Below are 25,641 nucleotides of genomic sequence, written 5' to 3' on the forward strand. Positions count from 1 at the left end.
CTGACCTCTCTGTCCTTTTCCCCTCCCCTATTTTAAAAATATTTTGCATTTTAAGTTGGTGGCGAAAAAAAAAATTTTTGGAGTTTGGAGCTTTTCCAGGTTGGAGCCTTCACGTCCCTGTCAGCAGAAGCCTCTGAGTCAAGAGAAAGAAATTTGCAAAAATCTGACACCTGCCACTTTCCATTGAGCTTTGGGTGGAAAATGTCCCTGGCCTCTTCCATTTTTAATGTCAGAGCCAGCCTGGCGGAAAAGATTACCTCAGGTAAAGTCACTGGGAACAGGAGCTGCCTGCCAAACCCCTCCCTCCCTCCCCTGCTCCACAGCTCCGGCTTCTCCAGGGATAATCCTCCACGGGGGAGCTGCACACAGCCCCCACAGCCTGGATTTCTGCTCTCAGGGGGTGTTTGGGAGCCCAGGAACCAGCCCTGGTGGGATCCCACTGTGCCCTCTGCAAGTCCTTCGCAAGAGGAAGGAGCTGTGTCAGGAGCTGGAAGAGGACAGGAGAGGATTGCTGCTCTCAGGGGGTGTTTGGGATACAAGAACCCAATCCTGATGGGATTCTCCTCACCAGGAACGGGGCAGAGTGTCCTCTTTGAAATCCTTCACAAGAAAAAACATCTCATTTCAGGAGCTGGAAGAGGACAGGAGAGGATTTCTGCTCTCAGGGGGTATTTGGGATGCAAGAACCCAATCCTGATGGGATTCTCTTGGGCAGGAATGGGGCAGGCTGTGTGCTCTGCAATTCCTTCACAAGAAAAACCATCTCATTTCAGGAGCTGGAAGAGGACAGGAGAGGATTTCTGCCTCTCCTGGTGTATTTTTGAGGCCAGGATCCAATCCTGATGGGATTCTCCTCATCAGGAACGGGGCAGAGTGTCCTCTTTGAAATCCTTTACAAGAAAAACCATCTCATTTCAGGAGCTGGAACAGGACAGGAGAGGATTTCTGCCTCTCCTGGTGTATTTGTGAGGCCAGGACCCAATCCTGATGGAATTCTCCTCACCAGGAACAGAGCAGAGTGTCCTCTCTGAAATTCCTTCCCAATAACACCAGCTGGTTTCTGGAGCTGGAGGAGATGCCAAAGCAGGAACCTCCACAGGTATTTAACAGGTCTCAAATGCCATTCTCAGTCCTCAAGGGGAGAATCTCATTAGCAAAAAGTCTGGTTTGTTCCCAAATCTATAGGATTGTGTATTTCAGCCCTCCCCAGGCTGGGCTGCAGTAATAATAAATGAACAGCCTCCTCCTCTTCTACACACCAGCACTTCCAGAGCTTTTTTTGTGCTTCAAACCAGGGAAGGAAAAGGCATCTAGGGCTCTATTAGAGCTTCCTAGAGCCAGAAAATTATTTGGTATATTCCACATTTGTACAGAGGCTGCTCAGCTTTAGGTTTAAATACATTTGGATTAGAAGTGAATAACATGAAAACACTTGGATCCCCTCCTCAGCTCCCTGGAGAGTCCAGCACCTCTAGCCCAGCAGAGCAGGCACTGACTGAAGAGCTGACAGGGCAGAATTCCTCCTCAGAAAGGAGCTACAGAACCATCAGGCTACAAGATTTCTTGTGCCAGCCTACAAGAAAAACAGACAATTCCAAATCAGAATAATGCTGCCTCAGAGGTGAGGCATTTCTGATCAGGGCTCAATCCAAAGCCTGTAGGATGCCTAAATTATATCTTTATTCCCTTCAAGTTTTAAGCCTGTTTTGCCCTTCTTCTAATCCATGTCTCACAACAAGAAATGAGTAAGTTTTCTAGTGATTTTTTTAGCTAATGCTTTAAAACCATGACAACAATCAGATCTCTCAGACATGGAAATCTGGAAGGAAAAAGGAATTCTTGAAGGAAACTCAGCAACAGAATAGTTGAGAAATGGTTCCCTCGTTATCTGTGCAAGCAAGAACTGTTGTGGCACAATTAGAGCATGATTTTAGCAGGTAGAACAGTAAATAAGGCTCATCTCCCAATTAGTACTGGACTAATTACTTTTTAAAAACCTTGAGCCTTCTGAAAAAAATTGGCTTTAAGTTCTGCCACAGCTCCCATCCCTGACAGCACATGGAAAATCCACCAGCTGTCTCTGCTCCCTTCCCTGCCTGGGCTCACTGGGTATTCCTGCATTCCCTGGATCCCTGCAGGACTCTCCAGCCTGGGCTGAGCTCCCTGGCAGGTCTGGGTGCCCCAAATCAGGCGTGGAAGAGCCCATGGAGAGGGTTCAGGGCAGGTCCCAGCCCTCTCTCAGCTTAATGGATTCCTTTAGCACAACACAAATTCCCTTTTTTAATCCAGTCCTCAGAGCAGTGCTCCAAAAGCACCACTTGGAGCTGAATTATTACAACCTGAATGTTCCAAAATAGAAGGAAATAAAAGCAAAAGAGATGTCATTTTTTTCCTCACTAATGTCATAAGATACTGATGCTCTTTATTTATTGATGGAGTGCTCTCACTCCAGCCTAGCAATCTCAACATCTTCATGAATATTTCTGTGCACAGGGGAAGGAGATCCTTCTGCTTCTTGCCTTTCTGCTGGGACCATGAAAAAATTGGTTTCCTTTGAGATGCTGGGCTATTGTCATTTGGCTACCAAGAAATAAACTCACCCTGGTTATCTGCTCTGAGTAAACTCCTTGTAATCCACAGAAATCCAGGTTCAAGTAGGCAGGAAGACCTTGGAGAAAATATTCATTTAATAATGATTAATTCACAGTGTGGGAAGGGCTTTTCCAAATCCTTGACCCAGGAATGGTCACAGGAGGTGGAAGGAGGAGAGGAACAGAGCAGGAACTCCTGATTTATCAGCCCCATTTTAAGAAGCAAAAAGAGGGAACAGGATTCCTACAAAACATGAATGGCACTGGATGGGTCAGTCCAACAGGCTGATCTGAAATTAAAATTCCAGCAGAACCTGGCTCCAGTGCCTCAGAGACTGAGAAAGAGATCAGGTGTCAGAAGAGATGTTCCTGTTAAGGCAGAGCAGCAGGAGCCTGGCAGGGACAGCTCCTGTCCTGCTCCTGAGAGAAAAGCAGCTGCTCCCTGGTGCCCTGGAGCCATATCCCAATATTCCCATTCACACACTCCTGCCTCCTCCACACAATTTGCTCAGAGCACAGAGAAGAACATAGGAACGTGAGGGAAGAGCTGAGACATTTCCTACTCTGCTCCTGCCCTTTTTATTCCAGTGTTCCAGCTCCTCTGAGGGTCAGGGTTGAATTTCACCCAGTCCTGAAGCGCAGGCAGGGCTGTCAGGGAAACTGAGAACATCACCCACAGCACAGATCCCATGGTCCTGTTCCTTGTGCTCATTTCCTCTCTGGTGTCCTTTGGGTTTAAATGGCTTTGATTGGTGCAACTGGGACTGTCAGGAGAGGTTTAGCAAGCGAGCAGGAAGCTCCCCAAGTGTCCTTCAGCCACCCAGAGTCAGCGTCACAGCCCCAGTGACCACGCTGGCGTCCTGACAGGAGCTGAAAGAGCAGGTCTGGGATCCCTCACTCCTTCCACTTCACATTAAATTAGTAATAGCTGTTAAATGATGATCTTAGATGGCATTATTTAAACATAACCTTGCAGGACATTTGCCTGGAGCAGGAGCTGAGGGATGATGTAGCTCAGCTATGCATGAGTGTACAACAACATCTGTGCACGTGGAGATGGGTCCAGCAGTTTTTGAAGCATATGGACACCCAAACAAGCTGAAAAATCAGGATTTTATAATGGATACTGTAATTTTTAAACAGCCTGGAGGCCTCCCATTTGTAGCCACCGCCCTTAAATATCAAAAATCGGAGTTTTGCACCCAAAAATCTCAGGGATTTCAGGAAATCTTAAAAGAAATACCTCAGGTCACCTACACAGAGTTTTCATCCATTATTTATTAGTGCAACAGGACTCCAAGGAGGGTTTGCAGTAATAGAGCAGTTGCATTGGTGGTAAGCAGCACAATTAAAGCTGAGCTTTAGGCCCAGTGACACCTTCTTCAGCCCTTCAGCATCTTTCTTGCTGTTTTCCTGTATTTTACTCTCAATAAAGCTCAGTTTGTGCACTCAAATCCCTCCCCAGCACTAAAAGACCACACTTTGAAATGTTAAAACATCCAGGGATTTTTACCTTGCACTAAAAGAAACAATTTGTCTTTTTCAGAGCCCTTACTTCCACATAAATACCTCTTCCTGGACACTTCATTCAGCTTTTCCTCCAACAGTTTCTATTATTATTACATACAAATTCATGAATAAATTAATTTAAAAAAGAAGATTTTCAAGCTTGCAAACCATTTATTTTCTTTGCCACTTGTCCCTGACCCCCCTTGTTTAATCCCCTGAACACCACACCTGCATTCCTCTGTACCCTCACATTTTTCCCTTGTAGCTGGGGCCTAAAACTTGAAAGAAAAGAGAAATTATTGTTTGCTTATGATGCCTTGGTGTGTTTTTTAGGCCAGTGGGTGATGTTTTCTTCTCAGGAATGTTTTTAGGGCTTGGCTTGTAAACAAAGGTCTTGTATTGTAAAAATATTTAAAGATTTTTAAGGTGATAAAAGGTAAACCTTGTAGGTTTTGGCCTGGTTTGCTTTCTAGTAAGGATTCAATGTAAGTGGTTTGTGCTCTGTTCTTGGTTTTTGAAGCATCAGAGTGAAGTTAGAAGGTTAAAAATGCTCTTTGTGTGAGGAACAATTTACTTTGACTCTTGAGTTACAGCCTCACAGGGGAAAAGAAGACTATAAAAGAATAATAGGGGTGTTTTCCCCTCAAACAAAAATAAACCTCGGAGCTATGTGCACTGAGACCCTGAGCTGGAGCTTTAAAGAGCTTTTTAGTTGTTTTCTTTTCCCTCAAATACATTTACTGACACTGTGAGCGCTAAGCCTCATTGAAGGGATATTTTCCTACTGATACTAAATGACAAATTGTGCTTTTATAATCAATTATTGAAGCCTGGCTGAGAGAAGAGAGCTCCTTCAACAACAACAACTTCACAAAGCAGCGTCTGGCTCCCACAAAACACAAAGCAGCCTTTTCTCCAGTTGCTGATTGTGAAAAGAAATCTGTGTGAAGGGTTTTTATTCCTCCCCTAACATTTTTTTGAGGTTTGTTTGTGCCATTTGGTGCTGCACGCCCCAAAAACAGAACAGAAATGGTGTTTGCTCTAGAGATTCAAAGCGATGAATGAATTTTGTTCTTTTAGTGCCTTTCTCAAGAAGCTGCTCAGATAATTTAAACTGAGAGAGGTAAACTGATAACAGGGGATCTTGGAGAAGAGATCATAATGAACCAGCACCAATAGTGGGAGTTTTGGGGAGAAAATGCAGCTTTTGGATATGTTTTGGGTGTTGGGGACATTAAAACACCAAGAAGAGAATGGGCAGCACTGGGGGACAACTCAGGCTCAAGGAGGTGTTTCCTTGGAGGAGGAAGAGGAAAGTGAAAGGAATCAATTGACCAACAAAAAAAATCAGCTGGGATTAGAGAGAGTCCCCACAGATGCTAATTGGGGTATAAAACCATGTTAAACAGGCTCTTGGGATGGGAGAGTTTAAAATTGAAGATTGAAGATTGAAGACTGAAGATTTAAGATTGAAGATTGAAGATTGAAGATTGAAGATTGAAGATTGAAGATTTAAGATTTAAAATTGAAGATTGAAGATTGAAGACTGAAGATTTAAGATTTAAGATTTAAGATTTAAGATTTAAGATTTAAGATTGAAGATTGAAGATTGAAGATTTAAAATTTAAGATTTAAGATTTAAGATTGAAGATTAAAGATTGAAGATTGAAGATTGAACATTTGTGTGCTTTCTGAAAGGTTTGATCATCCAAATGTCAAGGGGTCGAAACAGGGGCAGCTGCACAAAAACTGGCCTGTGGCCCAAGAGGATTTCTGCAGATTTTTGGAGCCAGGTGTTTTAATCTGAGCTTAAAAATTGGGATCTGTCACCATCAGTACAGGAATTCTGAAATACAGAAAAACTAATTCAGTTTATCAGAGTTTTTAACAAATTTTTTTGCTTTAATGCTGGTCTCCAACACCAGTTTCCCTTCCCCTGCTCTCCCTGGTGAGAATCCCTGATCCCATGGAGCTCCAGGTGAGAGCTGTCACAAACCCCCTGGAAGGAATTCTCCCCTCCTTGGAAAACAAAGTGCTGTAGAGAGGAGCTTTTAAAAAGTAAAAACATTTTTCATTTAAAAAATAAATCTTTATTTGGGGGAGGCTGGGCAGGCAGTGCAGGATGCCAGCACTCCTCTCCCTCTCCCTGAGGAGGAATTGATCCCATTAAATCCATCAGGATGCTGGGAATTCACAGCAGAGCCCGGGACATCTTCTGTCACACTTGTAATGCACAGAGACAAGCTCGGTGCTGCCTGCCCTGCAGAGCAGGGGAGGCATTAAATGAATTTTTCTCCACTGATTCATGTCCTGCTCTGAGAATCAAGAGGGGTTTAGGCTCATTCAAAGGGAAACCAGCAGCAGGTCTGGTCAAACATGGGGGGAAAGGTTCTGGAGGAATCTCAGGGTTTGGTTATGTGGGATGGACAGAGCTGTGATATTCACCTAATCAAGGTTAGGTTTGGATAGCCTTTATTAGATAAAAATGCTGTTTAAAACGAGATACAGAGAGAAAATCAGTTCTGGAGAGGAGGAGCCAAATGCTGCTCTTGTCTCCATCTGAGGCTGGGAGGGGCAAATAAAACTTTCATGAAACTGGGTGCAGAAGGATAATTTTTATCCCTTTTATTCTCTCTGGATCTGCCCAAATCTAGGGTTTGATTTTGGCAGCATTCTTTGTTGTCTTCCCATAAATACCTACAGAGCTCTGTCATGAGCACCAAAGGTCCCAAATTCCTTCAGAGCTTCCAAGAGTTGTGGCCTCGCTGAGGGCTCCATAAATATTTCTGTATTTCACAAAAAATAGAATATCCTGAACAGAAGGTGACCAGAAGAATCACCAAATCCAGCTCCTGGCTCTGTGCAGGGTTTGTCCTCATCCCTGGAGAGGCAGAGCAGCATTTCACCCCTGATTTTTTGGGGGAGAGTGTAGAGAAATGGTGTGTGGGTGGAGTTACACGGGGAAAGAAAGCTTGGAAAATTGGAGTGTGATGTCCCAAACCACAGGCTGGCAGCCTTGCCCACGGTTTGCTGCTTTCCTCCAGGCTTTACAAACCCTTTCATAACTGTTCTAAGGGGGAGAATTTTTGCTCTGGATTCTGAGGCACCGAGGTGGGTAAATCTGCTTTATTTCCCTTCTGCTGCATGTGCTGGATATTTCTTTACAGGGCACTTGAGGTAATTTTTAAAACTTGTTCCCCTGCACGAGGGTGAAGCTGAAGATGGGCTGTAAAGATCTCTCTGTGTGCCTTAAAATGCCCTTTGGGAGGGAATTAAAACTCACAGCCCAGAGCCACCAATTTCTGCTTGGTTGAGCTTTCCCTCATCGGTGAAGCACGGCTACAACCTGAAATGAAATCCATTTTTGGGGGGATTTCTTTCTTTCCTCAAAACGCAAGAAGAAAACCACGCAGCAGGCAGAGCGAGTGTTCCAGCAAGCCTGAAATCTCCAATTTCCAGTGCAGAAAAGAGCCCAAAGCTAATGCATCCAAGGGAGTGTGTTTATCCTCCTGAGGAGCTTTTTCCAAGAGTCTCCCTCCAACCCCTGAGTGACAAATCAGATTTTTTTTTTTTTTTCCATGCTGGATTTTTTTATTTTTCTTTTTTTTTTTGCTGCCTCCAAACTTAACTGTTTTGCCACGGGAGAAATCCTCATGTTTCTCTTTTAAATATCTGTATTCTTGCTGGAAATCTACCTCACCCACATGACTGGTCTTCACTATTAATCCCAGCTGATGGCAGGGAGGGGCTCTGGTGGGAGGCAGCCATGTGGTGAACATTGAGCTCAGTGTTTTCCCCCTCTCCTCTCCTCTCCTCTCCAGACAGGCAAAATTGTTCAGTGCTGCCGTGGATGTGAAGTCCTTGCCGCGCTGCCTCTGCCTCTTCTCGCCCAGAAACTCCCAGAATCTGCAGGAGATTCCAAATTAAAGCAGCTCTGGCTGGATGTGGATGGAAGATGGAGCAGGGGATGAATAGCAGGAGGGAAGAAAGGGTGAAGTTGGTTATTTTTCTGGCACATGGATGCAATTACGCTCAGTGCATTCCAGAGGCGTTCCTTTGAATCCCGTGCAGGTCTGCCTGCCGTCCCTGGGAGAGAGGAAGAAAAAGGGAGGAAAAGTCCCTCTGGCTGGGAGACGGAATGTCTGCATTCTCAATCCTCTTCTTAGGTAGGTTGGCTTTTTTGGTGTTGCTCAGTTTTTATTTAATCAAACTTCCACGAGCCTGCTCCGTGTGCCTGAAATTCATTCCTGGTGAGTTGGAGAAAAGGGGTTTGTGACGAGGAAACTTTGATGGAAAACTGGAATTTCAGTGGTGTTTGAGTTCTGGTCCTTTCCTGGTCTCTTTATGAGCAGGTTGACAGCCAGAGACCTCTGATTATCCAGATTAATTTTAAAAAGTCAAACAGACTCGTTTGGGAATGTTTGTTTCTTGTTTAAAGAGGGCAGCGCTTTTCAGGGATAAACGAGAGAGGGGCAAAAGAAGGTGAATAAAATATCTTTGTTTCAGGCAGAGTGTCAAATTTGTGCAACTGTGTTGAATTGTTGGGCACTGGGCGTTCAGACCTTGAAAATAAAAAGGGGTTATTGTTTCCAATGGATGGCTGAGATTAGAAACAGATGTGTTGGAGCGCAGGAGGGAGGAGTTGGGGGAGAAAAGGATGCGAGAAGGGGGGAAGGTGAGAAAGGGAGGCTGAAAGGAGGGAAAGGGAAGATTTGTTGAGGAGGAGAGGAGCAGAGAATGGAAAAAGAGGAAGGAAAAGGAGAGTGAAGGGAAGCTGGAGGGCTGTGGGGAGAAGAGTTGGCAGCCCTGAGGAGGCTCCTGCTCCTCCAGGGGCACTGCAGGGTGAGCTGTGGCTCGCTGCTGCTGCCAGGCACCAGCCCAGCCCTCTGCCAGGGCACAGCCTGGCAATCCCAGGGCTCCTGGGTGTTTGGAACCTGGCTCCAGGTGTGGGGGAGTGGGCTGGCCTCGGCTGCCCTGGGAGGAGCTGCGGGACAGGCACAGGAGGGTTTTCCAGCAGCTCTAAAGGACTGTGGCAGGAGAAGCCCAGTTTCAGCCTCCCAGGTGTGGAATGGGGGCTAGAGAGGGAGGTTTGGTGACCAAATTCGATGTTTGTACAGCTGCTGATAAATGGAGGAGTGGTTTTGCTCTGGGGATTGCTGTTGGCAAAGGTTTTATCCGTAGGGACGCGATGGGGTTTGGATGTGCTGGAGGATCTGGGCAGCACTTTGTGCCCTGCACATCTGCTCTGGCCATTTGTGCCCCTCTGTGGTGGGCAGTGCTTGAAGAGGACTCCAGGAGAGGAGAGAGCAGGGTTAGGAACAGCTCAGCTCCTGCCAGGGGCTGCTCAGCCCTTCCAAAAGTGGAAATTTGGGACGCAGAAGGGTCGGTCGCTCACCTTGCCGATGGAGACAATGGGAATTGCAGTCTTTGATCCTGAATATTCCGATATATTGAAGGTTTGGAGCAGAAGTGTGAAAAAAGAGGTTCACTTTTTTTTGGTATCATTTAAAAAGTTTAATAAAAAGACAATTAGGCAACAGAAATAAAGCAAAATTAACAAATCCATCTGGGTGCTTCAGCATTCAGCCAAGAGCAGCCCTTACTAACAAAGGATTGTTCCTTAAAAGCACCGATCTCTTGCATATTCTTAGATTCTTATGCATGATTCAAACATTCCTCTTAAATTTAGATGTTCCTCTGTTTAGTTTCAGCTGCTCCCCTCAGCAGATCAATCTTTCTTGTGGCTCCTTGCAGTCTCACACTCCCCACTAACAGAGGTTCAATAAATTCCTCCCTTGGAGCTCTGGTCACCGCTGTCTTCATCTGGATAAGATAATCTAAGAATGCAGGGCAGGTTTCTGACTATCTTTTCATTCTCTGGGTTATATGAACAAAAGCAATCTTTATTTTAATACCATGCTACAGCCTAAGAAATATATGTATGCATCACACCACTATTTCTAACTTTCATCAACAGCAGAAATAATAGAAATATATGAATATATGAATATATGAATATATGAATACAGCCAGCTTTTCCAATGTTATACATATAATAATAATTTTAATATCTGTGGAAAGCCAATAATACAAGATGTATCTATAAGAGAAGGAACAAACTGTTCCCACAGAAAAGCTGGGTTTGTCTGTGATATAATGACAGTTTACCTTTGCTGCTTTTATCTATAAAACACAAGTGGTTTTATCCAGGTATCCTCAGCATCTCCACCGTGACAGGAACACAGGAATGCCCAACAAAAGCCACTTTGCCCTCACCTGGAGTCAGGTTTCTCAGCCTCTCCTGTGCACTGGTGAGGGGAGAATTGTGTTCAAAGCCCCCAGCAGAACCTGGAATGTTTTGTTTCCTGGTCCTGCAGTGGTCACTGAGCTTTACCTGCCTTGCCAGCAGAGGATTGGGTCCTTCTGCTCCTCGTGCAGCTTCACCAATGTTAGGAACAAGTCCAGGGAAAAGTAGGGAAATGTTCCCTGTTCCCTCCTGAACACGAGGAGGCTGGGGACTCTGATTTGCTGGCTAAAGCCTGGATTTTCTGCAGTTAAAATCTACAGAACTGCCAGTGATCTCTTGCTAATTTTTTTTTTCCCTGATAAAACGAAAACTAATGTGGAAAAAAATGGGATTTAGAGAAGCCTTGAGAGGAAAGTTTGTGTTTTCATCACTGAACATCCCAATAACATGGCTAATATACACAATTCTTGTCTTGTGCACTGTTTACCTCTCTGGGGCACACCAGCAGCTGTGTGAGGAGACAGGAAACGAGAGCCAATCTGTCTGAAGGAGACTTTATTCAAACAAGACAAGATGAAAGACTTTGCTGAGTGTGGACAAGAGCAGGGCCAGGCTCAGTTTGCCAGGAGAGGCTGAGGCAGGGAATTGAGGAAGGGAAGGTGGCCCAGGCTCTACCTGTAAGTGTGACATGAGTGTGACCAGCTGAGCAGTGAGAATCAGCTGGCCCAAACTCCCTCTGTAACACACTGCACCCTTGAAAATCAAGATTTTGAAGCTGTTCTTCACTTCTGAATAGAAGTTCATAACAGAATGTTGCATTTTTCACCCAATGAAGAAGTAGCCAATGCTTTCATTGAAATGTGTTCCTGAATTGGTTTAAATTTGATGGGGTGGGAAATCTCCTCTGTGTTTCCCCCACTCCAAGTAAATGATGAGTTTTTAATGACCCTTCCATTCAAGGAAAAAGCTGATTTTCTCCTGATCAAAGCAGCTGGCAGGGGGGATTATTGGTGTGCCTGGCTTTGTCACTGGTTCCATGTGCTTTTCCCGTAGCTGTTGGCTGGTGTGAGCGCTCTGCCCTGCAGGAATTGCTGGATTTGGGCACCAAAGCGGGAACTGTGCCAACCCCAAACCACTCACCCACCATCCTGCTGTGGGCAGCCACCCTCCCCAGCGCTGTTAGGGCTCCTCCACCACAAAATAACCATCTGATTAGTGCCTTTTTTATTATTATCATTACCTGTGGGAGCTGGGGTGGTGCTGAGAGCAGAAATCCTGAGCAGCTCAGCCTTGCCCTGCAAGCTCTGAGGTCGAGGGGTCTCTTTCAGAGCTGTCCCAGGGCGCTGCAGCCGCGGCGCTGAGCGCCCAGCCTCCTCCTGTCTCACTGCACAGGGAAAAAGGTTATGGAGCAGCTCCTTGCAGGGCTGCTGGAGTGAGGAATTGCCTCTGACAGCAGGCATTTGCCCAGGTATCCACGGGCTGGTACTGGGAAATCCGAGATGATGCAGCGCCGGGGCTGCCCGGGGCTGTGCTCTGGTGGAAAACCCTTTTACAAACCCTGTCCTTGGCATCCTGCTCCCTAAACCCTCCTATCCTGTGCCACAGCAAAGCAAACCCGCTGGGATATTTGGGGTTTTTTTTTAAAGGAGTGGCCCCCTCTCTCAGGGAATTGTGAATTTAATGGGATGCTGCTGCCTAGGAGTAGTGGAAACCAAAGGAGACAGAATTCAGAATGCTTAAAACAAAGCTCATGGACCTTTATTTGCCAGAAACCAAAGGAGATGGATTTCAGGATGCTTAAAACAAACCTTGTGGACCTTTATTTCCCAGAAACCAAAGCAGACAGATTTCAAGGATGCTTAAAACAAACCTTGTGGACCTTAATTCCTGTTGCTTTTCCAGAAGTAGTAAAAGAACCGAAGGAGAGTTTTCGGGGTGCTTAAAAGAAAGCTTTTGGACCTTAATTCCTGCTGATTTTCCAGGAGTAAACCCAAAAGAGACAGTTTTCAGGTTGCTTAAAGTAAAGCTTGTGGATCTTTACTCCTGCTGATTTTTCAGGAGTAAAAACCAAAGGAGACAGTTTTTAGGTTGCTTAAAACAAAGCTTGTGGACCTCTATTATTGCTGCTATTACAGAAATAGAAGAAACCAAAGGAGATTGTTTCCAAGTTGCCTAAAACAAAGGTTATGGACCTCTATTTCTGCTGATTTTCCAGATATTTCCAGAATTTCTCAGTGATAACTAAAATATATTTGCTATTTTCCAGTTTTCTTTGGCTCTTTCTCTTGCCTTTGACTGTCCCATGGTGTTGAAGGCTGGTGGTACAAGGGCTTTGCTTCACTTTCTTATAACATTGAGCACAAACCTTGGCTCAGGAGTGGTGTGAAAAACCAACCTGGGGCTGTGAAAGGGGGTTTTGTGTGTGATTTCTGTGTCTTGATTTCACCTCCCCTTTGTCACTGGCTCCTGAAGGAATGCAGGGAACTCGGTGGCGTATTTAGATTTAAAAAAGGACTGTTCTCCCCAGGACTTCATGGAATTGATAATAATTTCTCTCAAATTCCAAGAGCAGACAACAAAACATCGACTGTGTGAGATGTTCAGGCTGTTAGAGGAGAGTGGATTTCATTCCAAGTCTTGCTCAGAACGCTGCTCTGGGAATACCTGAGTAAAAAGGGAATAAAGGAAAGCAGAGGATCTATTTGGAACTCCAGGGGGAATTCAAAGGAGCCAGACATATCTGAGTTGCTCTCTGGAAGAATGTCAGGGTTAACACTCCTCATGAGACACTCCAATTCTTCCAAAGCCAAGGATGGTTTGCATCAAATATTTCCATTCTAAACCCTTGATGATATATTGCCTGTTTTTCCTCTAGTGGTGCTTTGTTTTGTATGAAATAGTTGGGATTTTTAACATCTAAAAACAAAAGAAGTTTATTTTGGAGGAGGTTTTTTTTTTTTGTCCTTTCAGTTTTTTCCACTTTACCACAAGGAAGAAAAGAGTAACCTGCCAGAGTGAGGAAAAACAGCATGCCAAAACTGTGGAGAAGAATTCATTTTTATGGGGAGCAGAGCCAGAGGGAAGGCAACTTTCCTGAATTTCCCATGGAAAACAAGTGGTGTTTTGCCTTTGTACCCACCCTAGCCTTGTCTCCTCCACATAGAATTAGTGGTTTTTGGATATTTTGTGTAAGAGCAGCACAAGTTTCTTCCCAGAAATGCCATGGCACAACTGGCAGGGAGATATCCTGGTGTTTTATCCTCAGGATCACAACAAACACCCCTGTTCTCCTCCAGGCAAACACGGGGTTTTGTAGGGGATTCAGCAGCTTTGCAATCTGGGATTTGTTTTTGAAAGAGATGTTAAGGCTCCCTCTGCCACTCTTAAATGCATTTGGAAAAATCTTTTATTCCTTGTTAGGCTGGACTAAAACCTGTGTGTAGCAGCAATAGAATGAGGTGCTGCAAGCTGTTTTCTGTGCCTTTCCCCCACAGTTTTAGTCAAAATACACTTTAAATTTCTAACTAAACAATCCCTGTGTTAGCCCAGGCTGCAGGCAGTGTTTGTGCCTCCGAAATGTGTTTTATGTGCACATCTTGTGTCCTACAGAAGAGGCTGCTCTGGGAGCAGAGGGAGATTGGTGGTGCCTTGTTGAAAAGATGAATGGGTCTGTTTTGGTTGTTGTTTTTTGGGGTTTTTTTTGGTTTGTGTTTTTTTCCCCCCCCAAAGCTGTGTCTTCATCCGTTTTTAGAAATGCTTGGTTTACAGAAGCAGCCCAGCAAAAAGTCAAGGGTGAAGTCAGGTCAGGGAGGTCTGTGAATAAAGCCTTAAATGACAGGACAATGCAGGAAGCACAACAATGGAAAATGTGTGAAAAGTCAACAGGCATGGGGCTGAATTCCAACTTCTTCATCTCCTGGGCCCTCTCCTGCAGCCACCTCTGCCAGCCAGGGCTAAAATGTGTTTCCTTGGCCAGAGTGCAGGGCAGGTGAATGCAGCAGGAACCTGGAGCTCTGCACTGGGTTATCAACCCAGAATAAAACTGCTCCTTCGTCCCAGAAATATCCCAGCCCTGGAAGAGGAGGGTGGGCTCCAGGCCAGGCTCTCCTCAGCCACACCTTGGCACCTGGGTTTATTTATCTGACTCCTTAATGAGCTCTGTCTCTTCTTTGCAATGAGTTGGAAAGAGGACAGAGCAGCTCTAAGGTGCTGAATGCGATAGAAGGCCACAAAAACCCATCCTGTCCTCATCTGCTCCTTCCCTTTCTCCAGGAAATCATTTGGCAGCTGAAAAAGGCAAGTGTTTAACTCCACTTTCCCAGCCCTGGCCCCACAGTGTCAGATTTGCTGTCCCACAAGGATCAATTCACATCCCAGCACACTCCCAGCCTCTCCTCCTCCCGAGGAGCTGCCACTTCATTTTTTTGTGCAGGAAAACGGGGCTGAACCCTGTCCAGATGTGACTGACTGGGTGGAAAGGCTGGAGTTCAGCTTAGTGCCTGCAGCTGAATTGCTTTTGGAGGGAAAAGGTCAGCGAGGACTGGGGTGTGCTTGTGACATTGCCTGGCCGCTCTGAACTGGAGCGTGCAGGGTTAGAGGCGAGGGATGACCACTGGGCTGGGCTTGGGTCACTGAGAGAAAGCTTTGATTGCCTCCAGCAGGGCCATATTGCACAGGGAATGTGAAAAACGAGGTTCACGTAATTTTTATGAAATTTAAAAGTTTAATAAAAAAGACAATTAGGAGAAAAAAAAATAAAGTATACAGATACAGCCGGGTGTCTCTGCATTCACCTCACTAACAAAGGATTGTCCCTTAAAAACAGAACCCTGCTACATATCCATAAATTCTCATGCATATCCATAAATTCTCATCCATATCCATAAATTCTCACATATTCATTCATTCTTCTTAGGATCTTTGGTGTTCTTCTGTTCAGTTTTCTCTTGCCCCCTTCCCAATAGATCAATCCTCTTGGTGCCATTGAGATTTACATTCCCTGATACCAGAAATGCAATAAATTCCTCCCCCAGAGTTCTGGTCTCTGCTGTCTTCATCTGGATAAGATAATTTACAAATGCAGGAGTTCTCTAGCTATTTTTTTTTTCCTCAGTCTTTGGGTTATACAAACCAAAGCAGTTTTTATATTAATACTATGCCATAGCCTAACATACATGTATTATACCACTATTTCTAAATTTCATCAATAACAAAAATAAAGAAAACTATATTAATACAACAAAATTTCTCATTCTTATACACACAACATTCATTTTAATATTTGCGAAAAGCCAACAATATAAAATGTATCTATAACAGGGGACATTTAGAGCACAGCTGGGAAAGGAGGAAGCTCAGACACAGGTGGGTGCACGCTGCTGGTGGTGATGGAGCACCTGGAACACGGCTAAAACCTTCCAAGTCCTGTTCCTCCTGCTACACCCCCAAATGTGGGCACAGTGGTGATGTGCAGGTCACATCAAACAGCTGAAGCCAAGCTGAAATCTTTCACCTGCCACCTGGAGGGCCTTATCTTTATTTTCTAGTGGGATATTTATCACATATTAATGGATTTCTGGTAGCTCTGTGCTGAGGAACTCCACTCGTGGTGTGAAGTGCTGCTGTGCTTCAGAGAAACCCCACAGAAGGGAAATCCTGGGCTCTGTGTGCTGGGTCTCTGAATGAATTTGTGCTGCACATGAAAAAAGGAAAATGAGGCTTTTCTGTCTAGGAAATGCATGGAGTTATTGTGGCTGAGAGGTCTTTTGAACAGATTCTTTCCCTAAGTGCCTGGATGGGCTGTGAGGAGACCTTTTCAGAAATGTAAAAAAAAAAAAAATAATGACACCATTCCATTCCCTTTGTGCTTCAGCAAAATATTGGAATGAGGTGGTTTCCCAGTATTTGGAATATTTGAGCTGGGTGCTGGATGAGCTCAGATTACTCAGTCTGTGTTTTTCCTTATGGATCTGATAGAATTTGAAAGGCCACAGGAATGTTTAATGTAAATATGGACCTTTATTGGCCAGGTGGGGCCAGGAATCACCGGGTGTCTTTGTGTGTGTTTTGTGTTTTCATCTCACACAGCAAGCCTGGAATATTGAACTGAACCACAGCCAGGCACTTCTTCTTTTTTTTTTTTCCTTTTTTTTTTTTTAATTTAAAAAAAAAAATATTGCAGGGTTTTCAACCTTGAAGGCAAATCACTTTATGACTTCATTGTTTAAATTTAGGTTTTGTTTTGCGGGGGGATCGTTAGACTTGAAGCAAAAGCCTTGTAGCCCAGGGACTGTCACTTCTGATTACTTCCAGTGACACTTCCAATTATTTCCAATCACAATTCCAGGGACAAGAGGGGAAAAAAAAGGAGTCACGTTCTCCAACATCAGGGCTTTATTTTTTTTTTCCCCCTTTCCTTTTCTTTCCCTTTATCCCTGAACAAAGCACCGTTTCTGGGAGCTGGGCAGGGAGAGGCGCAGAGAAGATTTGGAGCCACGGTGATTCCGGAGCGAATGTGCTGGAGTGAGAGGCCGGTGTCTGGAGGGGTGCTGGGAATTCTGCTGAGGATCTGCCTCGTCCAGCAGGAGGGAGGAAATTGCTTCACGCTCCCCAGGCGCTGGTTGGCACTAGCACTGGTCTCAGAGCAGCAGCATCAGGCTGCAGAACCTCCCTGCTCCTCCGAAGAGAGGAGCTGCTCCTGGAGAGCCAGCAGCTCACAGTGGGACACAGGAATCTGCTGGGAGAGCTTGGGGCACTTCCAGGGACACCAAACCTGGGATTTGGGGCAGTGTGGTTGGTCCAGGAACACCAAAAATCTGCTGGGAGAGCTTGAGTGATTTCCAGGGACACCAAATGTGGGATTTGGTGCACCCAGGATTTGTGTGGGACACAGGAATCTGCTGGGAGAGCTTGAGGGACTTCCAGGGACACCAAACCGGGATTTGGGGTAGTGTGTTTGGTCCAGGAACATCAAAAATCTGCTGGGAGAGCTTGTGGGACACAAAATATCTGCTGTGGGAGCTTGAGGGACTTCCAGGGACACCAAGGATTTGGTGCAGTGTGTTTGGCCCAGGGACACAAAATATCTGCTGGGGGAGCTTGAGGGACACAGGAAGTTCCTGAAGGAGCTCAAGTGTCTTCAAGGACACCAAACTTGGGATTTGGTGCAGTGTGTTTGACCCAGGGACACAAAAAATCTGCTGGGAGAGCTTGAGTGACTTCCAGGGACACCAAACCCAGGATTTGGTGCAGCGTGTTAGGCCCAGATGAGCCCAGGCTGCTGCATCCTTCAAAAAATGAAGCAAAGAGCACTTCCCAGTTTCCAGACATCTCTGGCAGCCTCACTTGGGACTCCTCGAGCATAAAAGCAGTTTTAAAATGGTGTCAGAGCTTTCAGTCACACTCCTGAAGCCTCTCCCTGCCTCAATGATGGGCCATGAGGCTCTGCTGGGTGCGGGGGCTGTTGGCAGCTCTTTGCTTCATTTGCAGAGCTGGGCTCTGCACAAAGGGGCTTTTATAGTGTGTTAATGTATATTTGCCATTTAGACACTGTATTAATGTTTATTTACCATTTGTCCATCACATTCATGGTTATTTACTAACTGTATATTGTTTTATTGAGTGTTTACTGTTTGTACCTGGCACGGTGCTCAGAGCCAGATTTGAAGAACCTGAGTTAATTTAGGACACTGGACCTGAACATTGCCAAAACAGCAGCAAATGAAATTTAGCTTTATGTGGTGACTGACAACCTTTAAAGCAGAAATGATGTTTATCAGTGACCTGGCTGCTGGGTGTTCTGGTGATTATTTCTCACTGCCTTCACCTCCTGCTGCTGTTGGAGTGTTGGGAGCATGGCTTTTCCTGAGTTTACTCAGTTCTGCAGGTGTTGGATGTCACTGGGAGCCCCCTGTGCCAGCTCCATCCCTTCCTGGCAGGAAAACCAGTGTGTCTTTGTAGGATGGATGCTGCTGTGACATTAAAACACGAGTTATTTGTCACTTGAGCACAGAGCAGACCACAGACCTTTTGTCCATGAAGCTCAGGAGCTCAATTCCACCTGAGCAATTTGACACCGTGCCTGTGTGGAGACCTTCAAAGGATTCCTGCTCATCAGCTCTGATGCTTCTGTGGCATTTTCTTTCTGGTGAGGGTGGCTCCAGTTCGGGCTGAGTGTCCCTGAGGGGGCACTTTGGGACAGCTGGGTGCCCCAGGAGCCTCAGCATGTGACAGAAGGAGCTGTTTGAATCCATCCCATGCCAAGGAGAAGTTCCCACAGTGCAGCTTTGTCTGTGCTCTGGGCAAAACCTCTCCTGTTTCCATTGTTTCAAGCTCTTGCTTGGAGACAAAGGGAATTTTAACCAGACAAAGCAGAGCTTTTGTGTTGACAAATGCCACGATTTTTTCTTTTCTTCTTTTTCTGTTCAAAGAGGGATTTGAAGCAGTGGTGTCCTCTGCTCAAAGAAGCATTCAGGATGTTGAGGTTCCAGCCTGGATTTTGCCAGTGATTCATGATTTAGTGATTCAGGCCTCATTTTTAAGTGCCTGCTCATTTTGAGTGTCTCCATTTCCAGTGTTATAAAGGATGAGCACTCTGGAATTTGTGAGTGTGGGGACACCTGGGCTGGGTCACACCAAAGGAGGTGTCCTTTAATCATCCCAAGTTTTGGGGGTGCACTGGAGATCTGAAAAGGCTGAGTTTGACACTCTGAGCTCGTTCTGCAGAGGGAGAACACTCAGACCGTGCCAACCTTTCCTTCCTGAGCTGCAGAGTGCTCTGAAATGGGGCTGGAGAGCCCAGCCAGGCTGTTCCACCTGGCAGCCACTGCTTTGATGGGGGAAGAGGCTTCCCATGATGTGCCAAATGCATCCCTGCTTTTCTGCCTTTGTCAGCTCCTTCCTCTTAGCCCGAGGCTACCCCTGGAGTCAACAAAAACCACAAAATCCTGCAGCTGGCAGAGCATCCAGAGTGACCTGGTAGGAGGGAAGGAGGCTGGGAACTCCTGCTCTGCAGATAACCATGCTGAATTACACAAGGCTTCTTCCTCTAATGACTGCATTTTCCCTATCCAGCTCCCATTGTGGGGCAAAAAGGAATGAATTCCCATCAGGAAAAGGCCAGGAATGCAGCAGAGGCTGCGGGGTTGTCACAGGCATCCTCCCCTCTCCACAAGAGAAGCCAAAACCAGGACGTGAATGGAGGAAACTTGGCCTTATTGCACCAGCCAGAAGTATTTAGGGTGATATTTTTCTGGATATATCGATATTTTCCTGGATATATCAATATTTTTCTGGATATATCAATATTTTTCTGGCTATATCAATATATTTCTGGATATATCAATATTTTTCAGGATAGATCAGTATTTTCCTGGATTTATTGATATTTTCCTGTATATATAAATATTTTTCTGGATATATCGATATTTTCCTGGATAGATCAATATTTTTCAGGATAGATCAGTATTTTCCTGGATTTATTGATATTTTCCTGGTTATATCAATATTTTCCTGGATATCAATACGTTCCTGGATATATCTCTATTTTCCTGGCTATATCGATATTTTTCTGGATTTTAAGTGCTCTGAGGCAAGGATTGTTTCTTTGCCTTAAAACCCTGCAGCCTTCAAGGTTTGCATGGAAATTCTGAGTTTTAACCAGGCTTAAACCTGGTTTTGTCCCTGCCTGCTGTCCAAACAATCCAGACACCTGCTTAGCATCTCTCGGTGTCCTTCTGGAGTAAATTCCTGCAGAAAAGCTGGGAAATTAAGATATCCAGCTTAAATTGATACTTTTCTTCCTTCCCTTCCTCCTGACAAACACCTTTAAGCAAAGAACATGCAGGGGGATAAACCAAAGCTGATAAGAGAAGCTGGTTATCCATGCATGCAGAACGATTTTAACTATCCACTTAGGCAATATTGACATTTTCCTGCCTCCTTAGTGGTTTTCTGAGCACTGTTCTTTGTTCACAGGCACCAAAGCTCTGATCAAGCACGACCTGCTTGGTTTTAAGGGTTATAATGGTGGTGCAGGGCTTGTTCTATCCCACCTCAGTGAATATTAAGTGAATTTAAAAGCTAATTATTTGCTGTGAGTGGTTTACTACCGTGTTTTCATACCCTTTTTTACCATCACCTAACAGAGGCTGTGCTGGGCAGAATGATGTCCTTTATTTTGACCAACAAAATTTGCCTTCCCCGAGGAGAAGCCTCGGAATGCAAATCCTTTTTATCACTTTGCAATGGCACACGACATATGCAGGAACATTTCCCCTTCCAGAGCCACTCCTGCCTGCCTTCCCCACTCCCAGAGCAGGCTCAGAGCCTCTCCCCCACCCTGTGATGCAAACCCATGTGTGCAGCATCCCTTTGCTGCTGGCTGGAGCTTTTCCTTCGAGTTCCTGGCCTCGGGCTTGTCCTCTCAATATTTCCTCTTCTGCAGCGTGGAAAACCCAGCCTGCCCAGAAAAAACAGCATTTCCAATAGCTCCTGGCAGCCTTGGTGCTGATGAGACAGGCTGGGAGTGTGCTGGAGCTCTTTTAACTCTGTGTGCTCATCTTCTCTTGGGGATTTGGGGTTTTTGGAAGCCTTTGTTGGGGTCTGGGATTCTCTGATTTTCTCAGAGTCTCTCATCTCCCCACACTGCAAGCTCCTGGTTTAGCAAGTCGAGCTCAGGAGCAGCTTCAGCTCCTGGAAGGCAAATTAGTTTGCAGTTCCTGCAAGGAGGGAGCTGATTCAGGCAGGAATTAGCGCTGCTCCTCCACCCTTGATGATGATTTAAGTGCTGCTTCATTTTTTATGGTCATCCTGTAAAAGCAGTACAGAGAGGAAAAAAACTCCAAAGACTAAAAAACCAAATAAAATCCGTTTTTCTAAAATATCTGTGTGGGGAATGGAACAGAGCTCACTCAATACTCTCTCCCCTAGAAAAGATGTCTTCCACCTGGAGGTAGGATCTGCCTGGCAGGGAGAGTTTGTTGCCCTGGATTTAGGAGGTTTGTGATGCTCTTGCCTTTGAGGATATCCAGTTCTCTTCTTCCCTCGCTGATTTAATGTCCCAGCTTTGTTGTAATTTCTGCTGTAATTTCTGAGAGCTTTGGTTCGTGGAGGGGACACAGTGTGTGGTCTCCTTGTTACCAAAACTCCAGAATCTTATCAGCAAGTGAGGGAGAGGCTGTCAGAGGATCTGGTATTGCTCTGGGTGAGGAGAAGGAGCTGGGTTTAGGGTCTGGGTGTTGGGAGGAAAGGGCAGGAGTAGCTCTGTGTTCCTGCTCTGCAGGAAACAGCCCTGCTCATGGTTTGAAATCATTCTGGGGCTTTATTTTTCTGTGTCAGCACTGTCAGAGCCTATAATCCTCAAGCAAAAGAGGCCATCCTACCCTAGCAAGAGAAGGACTTCAAGTGAGGAATCCCCTTCAGCAAGGATGTGACAAGCAGACTGACAATGTAGAAGAAAGGGAAAAAATATCCTGAGCCAATATGCATAAAATTAGAGCCTGATTATGAGGCAGAATTAAAAATAAACCGGGAAGAATTCCCCTGGTGGAGGCAGCTGGTGGAGCAGCAGGATGGGAAGCTCCTCTCAGAGCAGCAATCGAGCAGGTGATGATGGTGGCAGTGCCCAAACAGCTGAAGAACCCAGAGCAGATAAATGTTATTCCTGCAGCCACTGCTCATCTCCTCCCGTCCTCTCTGATCCAGGAGCTGTGCATAATAGATGAACATTCTGGGGAGATGCCAAGGAAAATGTCCTGGGCAGCTGGGAGAGATGCAAGATCCTGGAGCATCGGGCCTGGCTGTGCTCTGGCTGCTCAGCAGGTTCTCCTGGAGCTCTGAGCAGGATCTGGCCTTCAGCTGCCCTGGAAAACCCAGCAGGGAACTTCCCTCGAGCTTCAGGTGGAGGTAGAGACTTCCTGCAGGGGCAGTAGTGACTAAAGAACAGAAAATGGTGTTTAAAATGTGGTATCTCTATTGCAAAAAAGTCAGAGTTCTCTGTAAGGACACGAGATGGGAAGACAGAAATCTGTGATTTTTCTCCCAGTTCCAGTGGTGACTCTGTCATCTACTGGAATGAACACTTTCCCTGCTAAAATTCAATTCTGCTGTCGATCAATTCATCTCACCTCCAGTCCCAGGAGGTGATTTTAAAAAGTCCTTTTGGAGCTTCGGCTCCCCCAGCTGTAAAAATCAACAAAAACAGGGAAATGTCTCATTATATAATGGAATTTATGGTCTTGAGACAAAATGGGGAGTATTGGTAAATAATTTGATCATGGTTTTTATCAGGCTGCCCTTTCCAAAGAGCTGATAGCTGCTGTCTGCTTGCATTTGTATTTCGTGTCACTGGGATGGAGCTGTGCCCTGACAGAGGCAGCTCTTTCAGCATTTAGGGAAGAAGGGTTTGAAATCTCAAGGAGCCACACAAGCCCTTGCCTGAATTCTTTATAAATTTTGTAGGAAATACACTCAACCATACTTCCTAAAAGAGGAAATGCTTGAGTGCTGTCTCCTGTGTTTAGAATAAACAGAGTCCAGATAATTTAATCTAAAAGGAAAATGCTCTTTTGAGGATAAACAGCCTGAATAAAACATTTCTGAGCAAACCCATGGCCACCTCTCCCATCCTTGCACACCCCCCCAGAGCAGTTTGGATCCTACAGGATGCCAGGAGCAGCTCTGAGCAGGGGAATTGGCCTCAGCACAACTCAAACCCTGCTCAGGACACCCTGTCCTGTCTGCCCCAGCCATGCTGGTACCTCCAACCACCCAAAAAAAAACCCCTGGAGCAATCAGAACCCTGAAACAAAAATAGTGTGAGGAACCTTTTGAGGGGTTTGGGCTTTGGCTGTGGGGTGAAGAGCTGCTCTCCCTCATCTCCCTGCAGCCTCCCAGCCACGCTCTCTGTCTCTGGCTGCTTCAGGACAGAAGAAATGTGTAAATAATGGGAATGTGGGGCTTTGTTCAGGAGCTGGTGCCTGGAGAGCCCTTGCTCAGTCTGGGTCAGGGCAAGGTCCCTGCAGCACACCCTGGGCTGCTCTCAGCAGCTCAAGGAATGAGGCTGGAGATGGCTCCGGGCTGGCTTTGCTGTCAGACACAGAATTTTGTCAGATTGTGCTGTCTGGCACCTCGTGCTTTACCTGCTCACCTTTCAGAGCAAATATTCCTGGCTGAGTGTCCAGGTGAACACAAGGCTGTGTTACAGCCAGCCCAGATGGAGAGTGCTGGGATAATCCTCCCTCTTTTCAGGGAATGGAAACTCATGGAGTCATGCAGATTCCAGCCTCGCTTCTTAATGAGTCCTGGATGGTAACAGCATCTGACAGCTGGGGCTGGTTCATGCTCAGCCTCCCCGGGATCAGGACAGCCCCTGCTGCCTTTGTAGAGCCCTCTGAGAACTCTTCAGAATGGGAAAATCAGGGGCTTTGAGCTCTGGAAGTTTGGCAAATGCAGGAGAAAATCTGAATTTCCAGCCTGCTGGAACTGCAGGCTGTCAAGCTGCAGACACCATGCTGATGTTGTGTGGTCTCTGCTGCACTGAAAACTGCTGAATCTCCATCAAAATCTCCTCCTTTGCTGCACTAAAAACTGCTGAATCTCCATCAAAATCTCCTCTTGTGTTTTGACAGGCCTATTGCTAAATGGTGCTCTTCATTTTTGCAGTTTGATTATTGGTGGAACCGTGTGTTTAGAAGGTCCCATTAAAATGTTACAGGCTTAAAATCCTTTTTCTGAGCTCAAGCTGCTTCATACCCCACCTTTAAATGCAAATATAGGTGCAGAAGTTTATTTTAATTTAAAACTCTAAAAAAAGGCCATGCAGGTGTCTGACTCACTTTCCTGTTTCATTTTAGTTTGTCTGGTCAAATATCTTTTATGACCCATCTCAGTTTCATATTAGAGGCCTGACTTCTCCTCTGTCTTATAATTTGTTCTAAAGATATCCACAAGGCTGCTTTTGTTCTCGTGAGAAACCCCAGGGAGTTTGAGGCTTTGTCAACCTCACCAGCTATTTAAAATAACATTTAGCAAACAAAAGTTCAGGAAAAATATAAAGCCAGAGGAACTGGAATGCAAGTCCAGGCTGCTAAATGGGTGGCATTTAAATGGGTTTGAAATTGTGAGGAGCTGCACTCACAAAAAAAAATCCCTTCAGCTGTTGTTTCTTCCCCCAGTCATTTGATAACTTAAAGATTTTAAGCCTCAAATACTCTTTATTGAGTTTCTACATCAGTCTTAACTTGCCTGGTGTCTCTCTTTTTGCACACAAATTTCGAGAGGCCACAATCACAGATTTGCTGTTCTTTATGCAGCACCTAAATAAAAGATATCCTTGGCTAATGTAAATATTATCAAGTCACATCTCCAGCTGGCATCTAGAATTTTCCAAATTTATAGCCAGAAAAAGAATTTTCACTCAGCAGTAATTTGGCCTTAAAAAAGCCTCAGATGCTCCATTTCTCAATGCCTTTGGAATAGAATCCCCACATCCTTCCAAAAGCAGGGAGGCTGCTGCTTGTTTGTAGCATTTATCCTGAATTGTTTATTTATTTGATCTTAAAAGTTCTTTGGGGGAATCTCTTATCAGCTCGGGACTGCAGTAGTAAATAGGAAGCTGTGACATTAAAAGTAATTGACATTAAAATGTTGTGACATTAAAATTAATCATGTTTGATGGATGTTGGAGACTGAATCCACAAGGCTCCCGGGTTCATGTTCCAGCCAGCTTTGACATTCATTCTCCCCCTCAGTTCCTGCAGCACTTATGTAACTGCTCTCCCCACCACTGGTCCCAAAATTGGGAGCTCCTGGAGGGAGGGGTGGCTGGGTGGGGAAGGAGAAGGGCTTTCCTTGGAATTCTCCAAAGAAAATTCTCCACATTCTGTGGGATTGTGAGGTAGAAGAGCTTTTTTCCTTCCCCATCCAGTGAATGTGTGTCAAACGTCCAGGATTGGCACAGAAATGGCCACGTTGGGTTCTTGATCAGCATCATGGGATGAAGGAGAAAAGGATCATTTGGGGTTCTTCATCAGCAACATGAAATGAAGATAAAAAGGATCATTTTGGATTCTTCATCAGCACCATGAGATGAAGACAGGAGGGATCATTTTGCTCCATCCATCCTTGGGATGTTGGGGCAGAGCTGCTGGAGTTGCTGTGGAGCCTTTGTTCCCTGTGCTGTGACAATTCCAGGCAGAAAAAAACCTTGGAAAAACCTCCCTCCAATCCCAAACAAAACCCCCCTTGGCTCTTGCAGTGTAAACAGTGCCCTTTTTGTTGCCATTTTTAGTAATA

At 45.4% G+C, this 25,641-nt stretch overlaps 1 protein-coding gene across 1 annotated transcript in view; it reads left to right on the forward strand.

Moving 5' to 3' along the window:
• Positions 1–6,663: 6,663 nt before the first annotated feature.
• Positions 6,664–25,641, forward strand: part of CLMP (CXADR like cell adhesion molecule) — a 41,815-nt gene continuing 22,837 nt past the window's right edge. The window contains exons 1-2 of the mRNA XM_023941475.2: positions 6,664–7,211; positions 7,922–8,266. Coding sequence (XP_023797243.2) covers positions 8,239–8,266 — 28 coding nt within the window. The 5' untranslated portion in view covers positions 6,664–7,211; positions 7,922–8,238. The remainder of the gene's footprint in view (positions 7,212–7,921; positions 8,267–25,641) is intronic.

The sequence above is a fragment of the Cyanistes caeruleus genome, chromosome 23 (assembly GCF_971803275.1).
Source record: "Cyanistes caeruleus chromosome 23, bCyaCae1.hap1.1, whole genome shotgun sequence".
In the NCBI taxonomy this organism is placed as follows: domain Eukaryota; kingdom Metazoa; phylum Chordata; class Aves; order Passeriformes; family Paridae; genus Cyanistes; species Cyanistes caeruleus.